The 11,700-nt window shown below is 37.9% G+C and overlaps 1 protein-coding gene across 1 annotated transcript in view; it reads left to right on the top strand.

Moving 5' to 3' along the window:
• The first annotated feature begins 1,469 nt into the window (after nucleotides 1–1,469).
• Nucleotides 1,470–11,700, top strand: part of LOC115218857 (V-type proton ATPase subunit B) — a 38,219-nt gene continuing 27,988 nt past the window's right edge. The window contains exon 1 of the mRNA XM_029788808.2: nucleotides 1,470–1,884. Coding sequence (XP_029644668.1) covers nucleotides 1,776–1,884 — 109 coding nt within the window. The 5' untranslated portion in view covers nucleotides 1,470–1,775. The remainder of the gene's footprint in view (nucleotides 1,885–11,700) is intronic.

The raw sequence follows: 11,700 nt of genomic DNA, 5'->3' as shown, positions 1-11,700 counted from the left end.
ACAGCTTGTGAGCTGAAACTAAATAAAAAAAAAAATAACCATTTTATTTTTTCGGAGAAATTAATAATTGCTTCTCGACATAAAGCCAGCAGTTTTGAGTGGAGAAAATTAGTTAGTTCAATCGTTCCTAGTATTTGATTGGTACTATATATCTTATATTGGTTTCAAAGTTTGGTACAAGGCTAGTAATTTGGGGGGAGGGGCTAAGTCGATTACATCGACCCCAGTGCTTGAATAATACTTATTTTATCGACCCCGAAAAGATAAAAGGTAAAGCCAACCCCGATGGAATTTGAACTAAAAGACGGACGAAATGCTGCTGATCATTTAGTCCGGCGTGCTAATGATTCTGCCCGCTCATCTTACTTATACACATTTTATATTAGTAAATATAAAATGCGTGAATTATTGTTGTTTAATCCCGAACAAGCAGATTTATGATTGAAGACGTTCTAGTCGTAACCATCCGGTTTTTTCTTTTCAGGACTACATTAATCAATGTATCCTCTATTTTTTTACAGAATGAAAGGAGTGATTTGAGGGAGATTTGGTTATTATTTCTAGCATATAAAGCGACTACGAAGAAGCTTCTTCGTATTGGCGAGGTGACTTCTTCATATAATGTCACTGACGTAGAAACAATGATGCTGAATGGAACTCTTTCCATTACCAAGATCAATCTTGCGTTCAAAATCATTTCAACCGTGACTATCCCGTCGTTTTTTCTCAAGGAAGGGTATAATTTCCATGAAAGGATAAATAAGAAAAGTTGACCCTGGCGGGATTTGAACTCATTACGGAATCCACTATTTGTTATTTGTTGTCATAGCAACAAATGTACTCTTAAAATAGGGTTCGGGTTAGGGTGGGGTTAGGATATAGGTGTAGGGTTTGCAAAATTCCAGAGTAAATGTTAATTTGAGATTTAATTTCTTTAATATAAAGTTGGGATTGACGTAATGTCACTTTTTGACAAAAAAGAGCCTAAAACAAAAAAAAACTTTTCCATAATATCACAGCGGTGTGGTGAAAAAGGATCCCATAAAAAAAGGAGAAAAAACAAAACGAAGACAGGTTTTAGTGAAGGCTGCAGGGAATGCTTTTGATGATAGGTTTGCTTGTTCAGAGGCGACTTCAACAATTTCTTCTCGATAGCAATAAACTACTTCATAGGGGGTAGATCAGTAGAATCGTTAGAGTGTCCAACAAATTGCCTATCTGTGTCCACGCCTTGTGTTCAAATCTCGCCGAGGCCAACTTTTCTTCTTCTCGTAGATCGATGATCGATATTTTCTAATAATATGAATGAATAATTATAATAGACGGATCAACAACGATTTTGAATTACCTCCCTTTAACATCATTCACATATATATCTCCTCCTCCCACTCACTCCTCAAAACCTTATATAATCATTCTTCATCCGCCTCCCATTCACTATTTCCTCCCCCTTCCTCTTTGTTTACTTATTTCGCAGTTACTTGCCCCTGTTTCATCCCGTGACAGACAACATTACCAGATCGCCGTCGTCCTCCAGAGAAAAACCCATATCTTTGTCAACGATAACTGGTTGAGAGATTAACCACAAGTCGTTTGACCTTTACACCCTTTCTTTTAATTATTTTTTTTACAAATCAACTCTTTATCTCATGAAGAACTGAATATTTTGTTTCACAACTCTAAAAATATTCCATTTCTTTCACGCAAATTTGGAACATAACTATTCATCATCCACAACCACCGCGGCATAGAATTATTTCAACCAAACATCAAAGATGCCACTACCAACCAGACCCATGGTCCCCGAGGTTATGGGAGACGTTGCTGCTAGAAATACACATAAAATGGCCATCACTCGAGATTATATCTCACAACCAAGACTTAGTAAGTACTATTTTGTATTATGCCATTTCCTTAGTCTTAGAAAAAAGGTGGGACACCTGCTAGAAGCGACAGTAGAATCCCTTAAGTCATACCTTTATCGTCTTTAAAAAACAACCCCCAAAATATAAGAGACATGTTGTATATTAGAGACGTATATTTATGTAAAAAAAGACAGAATGATTACGGCTGAAGCCATTTTTCTGATCTTGGTACTAAACAACAACAATAATTTATTGGGAAGGGCTCCATTCTGCAGTATTGTTTCTATATCAGCTCCATTACATCTCGCCAATAAGAGAGAGAGAAGGAGAGAGAACTTCTACGTGGTCACTTGATATGCTAGAAATAGTGGCCATATCTACCTCAAATAACACCCTACAGTCTTTAAAAAAATAGAAAATACATTGGATATGTAGTCTGTAAAAAAGAAAGGCTTGATGGCCACCGCTGGAACGCCTCCGATCATGTGTCTGCTAGTTCAGGATTAAACACCAACAATATACATTTTATATTTATTAATCATTATTCATAATGTTTTTAATAATCGACTAATATATGTGTGTCGTGCACACACACACACACACACACACAAATATACATGTGTATGTGTGTATAAATCTGTATTTATGTGTGTGTGAATGTACATGTATATGTGTGTGTGTATATATATATATATACACACACACATCGTTACTGAGCAAATAAACCATTATCTTCACTGTTCTACATTAATTTGCCGACACAATTATCTGCTTTCATTCGTAATGTCTTGTTGCGGGGAAAAAAATGCATTTTGTTTGTTTATTTGTCCTTTATATTGCTTAATTGCAATAAAAAGAGGGGGGGCACAATCAGTGTTCAACAGGGATGTAACACAAGCGAATCTGAAGACCTCATCTTCGATGAAGCAATATTTACAATTGTAGTAGTAGTTTCAAAGGATGACTAGACATTTAGGGGGTAGCGTCAGTCGATTAAATCGACATGGCCCTTTATTTTATCGATACAAAAGATGACCGGACAGATTTGACCTCGCTGGGATTCGAACTGAGAACGTAAAATGACGCGACTGAATACCCGTAAGGCATTTTTATCTGACGTATTCAACGATTCTGTCAATCCTTAATAATGATTTCTGGTTCCGGCACAAGGCCAGCTGGGGTTTAGCATCGACCCAAGTACTTGACTGGTGGGATGAGGATAAAAAGCAAAGTTGGTTGACCTCGGCAAGATTTGAACTTCGAAAGCAAAGAGCCGGAACAAATGCCGCAGAGCATTTTCCTCGGCGCTCTAGTATTCCGCATTGTTACCCTAGTTTGGATGAACATTCACATCACACCACACTATCTTCCCCGTGTGTATGTGTCAGAGAGAGAGAGAGTCTTATATAATGTGTGTGTATGTGGGTTTCTAAAATATACCACCATGCTTGAAATAGCAGTCAAAACTTGATTCTAGAGTCAAGTTTTGACTGCTATTTCAAGCATGAGAGTATCTTTTAAATGCCCTTATTTATAATTTTAATAATAATTATAACCTATAAGTTTTTTTTCTTCCCATGCTGCCACTTGATTTTAATCGTTATTGGAATAACGATCTTATCCTTATTTATATAGGAATTTATACACACACATATATATAAACAGGGCGAAGTTTCGTATGTCGTAGATCAGATTTCCGTCGATTTCCGTAAAAAACTTTTATTTTTTTACATAAGTAATGAGAGCGAAAGAGACTAAGAGGAAGCGATTTTACGACGAGAAGGTTTCACTTTGAAGTCGGCCTGTGTGCGTTTGATGGGGTGTGGGAGACAGACAGTATGTTGTTGTGTAAGTGAAGTGCTTCTGTTAGTGTGTGCGAAGAGACAGAGAGAGTAATGTGTGAAGAGAGAGATAACTGATTTTTTTACTCGGTGTATGTGTATATGTATGTATGCATGTATGTGTGTGTGTGTGTGTGTATGTATCTATGTATGTGTGTGTGTTTATGTATGTATGTATGTATGTATGGCCGGCATAGATAGACTTTTCACACAGAACATACCAATCGGATTTTGTCACTTTTCCTTACACATTTGTACTGTTCGTTCCTTTTGCTGCACAACACAATGTTTACACATGCATATATATGCATGCTTGCACCCAGTTTCTGTGCACCTCTATAGACTATTAACTTTTTTTTCCTTTGAATGAATGCAACTCTTTTCTCATGAGAAGAATATCTCCTCATTTTATAACTCTCCCATCTTTTTCTTACCATTTCACCATCGTCACATCAAAGAGGACATTAAGGCTGCACAGTAGCAGTCGACAAGGCATGTATAACGATTAAATAAAAAAAATTTTGTCTATATCTTCGATCACTGTCATTATTCCATTGAGTCAACCTCATTATTTTCTACATAGCAGACTGTTACATAAACAGGCGCGCAGGTAATCTTTCGTTTTAATTCGAAATAATGTAAACACTGAATCGGCCATACATACATACATACATACATACACACACACACACACGTACTTACACACAACACATACATGCAGACATACATATTCACATACACCGAGTAAAAATTACGATGAATCGGCCATACATACATACATACATACATAAACACACACACATACATAGATAATACACACACCACACAACACATACATGCATACATACATATACACATACACCGAGTAAAAAAATCAGTTATCTCTCTCTTTCACACATTACTCTCTCTGTCTCTTCACACACACTAACAGAAGCACTTCACTTACACACATACTGTCTGTCTCCCACACCCCATCAAACGCACACAGGCCGATTTCAAAGTGAAACCTTCTCGTCGTAAAATCGCTTCCTCTTAGTCTCTTTCGCTCTCATTACTTATGTAAAAAAATAAAAGTTTTTTACGGAAATCGACGGAAATCTGTGCTACTACAACCGAAACTATGCCATAAACAGATATATATGTGTACCCACTCTATTGACAAAATGTACGAGTATATATATTTTTCTAAGTTCTTAGACGACCACTATATATATATATTTTTATGTATCTTCCCCCTTTACGGCGGTGAATCTATTTGGTGCTGCTCTCTAAATCTTGTGATATGATAATGGTTTTTAGATTCGTGTGGGTGGAGAAGGATTTCACTTAATTTATGTCGTCTCAGGTTGATATCCTGTTGTATTTTGTCTGTTCTAATTACTATTGTAATTATCATTAGCATTATCACTACTACCATTTAGCATTATCGTTTCACCGAAAACTAGGTCTTTGAATGCCGTTGTGTCGAAATTCCTGGTATTTTTCTAACAAGTTATATTTCTTAGTATTCTCACTGTTGTTACCCTAGCCTTGTGTCTAATTAAAAACAAATATTGATCCAAAGATTGATCGTTACAACCTCGGACAAAATGCCTTGAGGGGTTTCGTCCGGTTCTTTACGGTCCGTGTTCAAACCCCACCGATATTAGTTTTACTTTTTTATCCTTTCGGAGTTCGATTAAATAAACTATCAATCAGTCAAGTACTGGAGTCGATTTTTATCAACTTCTTCCGAATTTCTGACCTTGTCGTTGGCTATGTCCGAAACAGCTTATTATTGTTAATTATGAAATTCATTAATCATGACGATAGCCAGGTGATTGATTATACACGCCGCACTCACGTACATCAAGTGTCTGGTGTGAGAATCCGCTTTCCTTGGTGCAGACGTTTTATGATTTGGTTCTTAGAAGGAGCAAATGGAATAATAACGAACAAATTTGACCATTGTGTACTACTGATACTTAATTTTTGTTTTTTTCCTATTGTGGTGTTGTTTGTATTTCTTTTGAAGAATGCACCAAAAAACATCAGCTACCAATCATATATACAACCCTTACATCAGGTTGTCCAGTGTTTCGTAACCCCCTCTTTTTTTTTCTATCTCTGTCCCTCACCTTTTAGCGGTTCACAACCTAAATTCTCCGCTCCCACCCCAGCACATGATAATCAAGAAGATAGCGTTGTATATGATAGATTTTATTCATAACATCCTTAAAAATCAATATGAAGAAAAAACCAAAAAAAAAACCCGAATAATATTAAATGTTCAGCCTAAAAAACACGCCACCTTAGTTGGAAGATACAAATATCCTTCTGGAATCCTGATATTTCCCTTGGGTTAAGGATTGCGTTTTTCTTTCATTCCTTTACCTCCGCCCCGCCCCCTTTGCGCTCTAGTAGTAACTAAGTAAAGAGTATATAACAAGTCCAGTTGTTTAATTCCAGGTGAGCTCTGAATGAGCTCACCTTTATCGGCCGCCTGTCCTGTCCTGAACGTCTTGTCTTTATTTCACACCCACCCTTCATCGTGGGTGTTATGTCTTTCCCTTTTTTTCTGAAGTCTTGCGTATAATTTTAAAGAATGTTTTTCGTGGGGACAAACGTTTCGGGACTGACCGTTCACCTGAGAAAAATAGATTACACACAAACACACACATTAAAAATGAGGAAGTCCGGTTAATGGGATTCGAGAGAACGGACACTAAGTGTGGGTGGGTCCTAAAACGTCAGTTTTCTCTTGGCAGAACCGTTAGCACGCCGGGCGGAATGCGTAGCCGTATTTCGTTTGCCGTTACGTTCTGAGTTCAAATTCCGCCGAGGTCGACTTTGCCTTTGATCCTTTCGGGGTCGATAAATTAAGTACCAGTTACACAGTGGAGTCGATGTAATCGACTTAATCTGTTTGTCTGTCCTTGTTTGTCCTCTCTGTGTTTAGCCCCTTGTGGGTGGTAAAGAAATAAGTTTTCTCTTCTCCCTTTGGTCGATTTTCTCCGAAACCAACGGAGTTATGAGACAGTGTAATATATATATATATATATATATATATCCCCTTTATTGCTGCATATTGATCTTAAGTATAAATTACATCTGCAGTTACTGCATTTCATTCAATTACGTTGTTGATGGCATTGGATTTAAATGAAATAATAATAATAATAATTAGCCTGGAACGCCACGCATTCAGATGTCTTTGTCAATCAGTCTGAAGACATGTCCTCATCTAAGAATTAATTTTTAACATAATCGAAATTAGACCCAGCTCCTCATTCGTTCAACTGCTTTTTCGTGTGACGTTGTTTAGGTCCATGTCAGCACTAATTAATCAGATCTCTGATTGAAGGCATTTTCAACGACTGCTTTGTTGTTGTTGTTCAATGTATCGTTCACTTTGAAAGACGGTTGAATGTGATTTGAGGGAATTCGGTCACTACTTTTAGCTGCTCAAAGGTGTGATGTTAGCACATATAGCTGGGCACACACACACTGCATTTTTATGAGTATTGTACCGTTAGCGTTAAGGCACAGGTGGTTTCTTCCTAGTTGGAATTTGATCCACTCTATTGTGATGATATTAAATGGAAATAGGTTGGCTGCTACTACTGCTAATACCACCACCACCACCACCACCACCACCACTACTACTACTACTACTACACTTGAGCTCAGTATTGACTTAGTCTCTGCCTCACCTCTGTTTACACAATAATTGCTATGCACCCTACCTTTTTTCTTTTTTGGTTCAGGATATATATATATATATATATTATATATATATATGAGAGCAGTGTATTTGTATATATTTATATACATATATAACTATGTGTACATACGTATATACGTTAGACACATATGCACACATCTGTGTGTATGTGTAGTATACATGTTAACTTAGTGGTTTTGTATGAAACTTTTAAAATTCATTTATGCTGTTATTTGCAAAGCTCATAAATGTAAGCTAGTGTTATGATAGTCTCCCCTATGTAATTTATACAAGGTACAGCTGTTCATGAAGTTTATTATTGACTGGTTTGGGGAGATTTAAACAAATGGCACAATTATCTCTCTCTTTCTCTCTGTCTGTGAGCAGGAAAAGAGATGTCTACCTAGTTGGTTTTGGTCCATTTTGGACAACTCATTATAGACTGTACAGCCACCTGTTTCAGTTCTAAAAGAGAGATTGTACATATATATATATATAATATATATATATATATGTATATATATATATATCATCATCGTTTAGCGTCTGCTTTCCATGCTAGCATGGGTTGGAGATATATATATATATATATATATATATATATATATATATATCGTCATTATTATTAATCTCTTAGGGCTAAACATAGAGGGAACAAATAAGGACAAAGGGATGTCGATTATATTGACCCCAGTGCGTAACTGGTACTTATCTAATCGACCCCAAAAGGATGAAAAGCAAAGTTGACCTTGGCAGAATTTGAACTCAGAATGTAAAGATTGACGAAATACCTATTTCTTTACTATCCACAAGGGGCTAAACACGGAGAGGACAAACAAGGACAGACAAACGGATTAAGTCGATTATATCGACCCCAGTGCGTAACTGGTACTTATTTAATCGACCCCGAAAGGATGAAAGGCAAAGTCGACCTCAGCGGAATTTGAACTCAGAACGTAGTGGCAGATGAAATACTGCTAAGCATTTCGCTTGGTGTGCTAACGATTCTGCCAGCTCGCTGCCCTAATTGTCATTATTATTAAAGACTTCACTAAACTGGAAAATCTGATTTGTATAACTAATGCTCCACTGACAGCTGGTTCTATAAATTATTCATGTATCCACAGTCTGTGGAGAGATATTTTAAATAGGATGAAAACTGTTTAGGCCAACCTTATTTTGCTGCCTTTCGAGAGATCTTTTATTTCTTTCTATCAATGGACTGCAACCATGCTGGATCACCACTTGGATGAGTTTAATCAAACACATCAACTCTAGTATTTATTTTTAAGTCCGATACTTATTTTATCAGTCTCTTTTGCCAAACAGCTGTCACAGAGACGTAAATAAACCAACACTGGTTTCAAGCAGTGGTGGAGAACAACAAAGATGCACACAATGTATATAGATATGTGTGTGCGTGCATATATATATATATACATATATATATATATACATATATATATATATATATATGTGTGTGTGTGTGTGTGTATGTATATATATGTGTGCATGTGTATATATACTCTTTACTCTTTTACTTGTTTCAGTCATTTGACTGTGGCCATGCTGGAGCACCACCTTTAATCGAGCAAATCGACCCCAGGACTTATTCTTTGTAAGCCCAGTTCTTATTCTATCGGTCTCTTTTGCCGAACCGCTAAGTGACAGTGACATAAACACACCAGCATCGGTTGTCAAGCAATGCTAGGGGGACAAACACAGACACACACACACACATACATACATATATATATATACATATATACGACAGGCTTCTTTCAGTTTCCCTCTACCAAATCCACTCACAAGGCATTGGTCGGCCCGGGGCTATAGCAGAAGACACTTGCCCAACATGCCACGCAGTGGGACTGAACCCGGAACCATGTGGTTGGTTAGCAAGCTACTTACCACACACACACACACACATAAATCCTTTGACTCATGAGTCAACTACCAAAGAGTCACTCTTTGACTCACGAGTCAACTACCATCCAACTGAGGTTTGTTGTACATCAGTCTTGCGGCATATTTGAGCCAACTGTTACTATCAGCAGTACCAAAAAGTATGATTGGTCCAACACAAGCCATTTCTGCTTTAAACCAGTCACTGAGTGGGTTACTCAGAGGATTTGCTTGTCCAATTATCATCATCATCGTTTAACATCTGCTTTCCATGCTGGCATGGGTTGGACGGTTTGACTGGGGACTGGCAAGCCAAGAGGCTGCACTAGGCTCTGATCTTATCTGGCAAGGTTTCTACAGCTAGATGCCCTTCCTAATGCCAACCCCTCTGAGAGTGTAGTGGGTGCTTTTTACATGTCACCGGCATTGAGAGGTGGGGGTGGCAGTCAGATGGCACTGGCATCGACCACACAAGATCATTCCGAAAAAGAAGGAAAAATGTAATTCTTTAGGCCTCATGTATGAAATATGACAAGAGAATCCATCATATATATGTATGTGTATGTGTGTGTGTATGTGACAAGGGATTGATTGGCCTGGGGCTATAATAAAAGATTCCAAACAGTGGGACTGAACTTGAAACCACGTGGTTACAAAATGAGCGTCTGAACCATGCAGCCATGCCTCACACTGTTGCACAAGCTAAGAAAGAGGTTGGGTTTATTAATGTGTATTTAACTACTTCCTACCTTATTTGTCCTTGTCCTTCACAATATGACTTTATTTCTCATATATTTCTCATGTATACATACATATGTAGTGGAGGCACATGGCCTAATGGTTAGAGCAGCGGACTTGTGGTTGAGGACTTGTGGGTTCAAATCTCAGACCAGGCAATGCGTGTGTTTATGAGCGAAACACCTAAGCTCCATGTGGCTCCAGCAGAAGGTAATGGCGAACCTCTGCTGACTCTTTCGCCACAACTTTCTCTCACTCTTTCCTCCTGCATCTTGCAGCTCACCTGCGATGGACCAGCGTCCCATCCAGGTGGGGAACCTATATGCCAATGAAACCAGGAAACTGGCCCTTATGAGCCAGGCATGGCTTGAGAAGAAACAAACAAAAACAAAAGATACATATATGAGAAATATATAATTTATTTCTCATCCCTATTATTTGCCATGTCCCCCTCACCCCCACCCCCACCTTTACAGTCTCCTACAAAATATATGGGAGCTAATTAGGAAATGGCTACATGGTCCTTTGGCCTACAAGAAACAGCAGTCATATCACACTATTTTTAAAAAGGAGGCAGACATGTTGATTATGATATGGCTTAAAGAGACAATGACAGGATGGTCTGCTGACTTGGTATTAAACAACCCTCTCAGATCACGAGTCAATGAGTAAGGCTGTGCCTTCACTTGATTTGCTAGAAGTAGCAGTCAAAACTTTTTAAAATCACATCTCACAGCTTTGTGCGTGGGGGTGGGGAAAGAAAAAGAGTCACATTGAATAATGTAGTGTCAGAATAAAAAAAGAGATGGTCATGGCTGGAACATTTTTGATCAGAGGTCTGCTGGTTTATGGCTGATCTAGGCTAAACAGCACCACACTATGTGTTGCTTATATCTATATAGGTAATAAATCATTATAGCTTATCTCCCTCCTTCTCTCTCCTTCACACACCCCTTCTTTATTTATCAGTTTATGCTTTGTCTATGTTATCTCTTTATGTACACATTAAACATGACTTCAGTTTTTATAAAAGAGAAAAATGGATATAATAGGTTATAGAGATTTTGCTTCTAACACGCACACACACACAATATCATATAGTTAATGTTTGTGTGTTGGTATATGCTGTGAAGCAGTTGTATTTTAAATTAACCTCTCAACATGGACATTTTTTTTTTCAATGTCCATGTAAAAAGTCTATTTTTTTATTACTTATTTTGAATCTGCATATAAGGAAGAATAAGTACATAAATTATTTTGGATCAGTCATGATTTAATATGAAGTTCATCATCATTTAGCATCCGCTTTCCATGCTAGCATGGGTTGGACGGTTCAACTGGGGTCTGGGAAGCCAGAAGGCTGCACCAGGCCCAGTCTGATCTGGCAATGTTTCTACGGCTGGATGCCCTTCCTAACGCCAACCACTCCGTGAGTGTAGTGGGTGCTTTTTACGTGCCACTGGCACAGGTGCCAGACGGGGCTGGCAAACGGCCACGGTCGGATGGTGCTTTTTACGTGCCACCGGCACATTGATAGAAATGATAATTACTGCTAGTTAATGATAGAAAGCAGGAATAACATCACGAACAAAATATTTGGGGTTTGAAATAAATGACATACCGTAAATCCTCAAGTATAATCCACATT

The sequence above is a fragment of the Octopus sinensis genome, linkage group LG14 (assembly GCF_006345805.1).
Source record: "Octopus sinensis linkage group LG14, ASM634580v1, whole genome shotgun sequence".
NCBI lineage: Eukaryota > Metazoa > Mollusca > Cephalopoda > Octopoda > Octopodidae > Octopus > Octopus sinensis.
The sequence above is the reverse complement of the archived record's forward strand: the minus strand, read 5'-3'. Positions and strand labels throughout refer to the sequence as shown.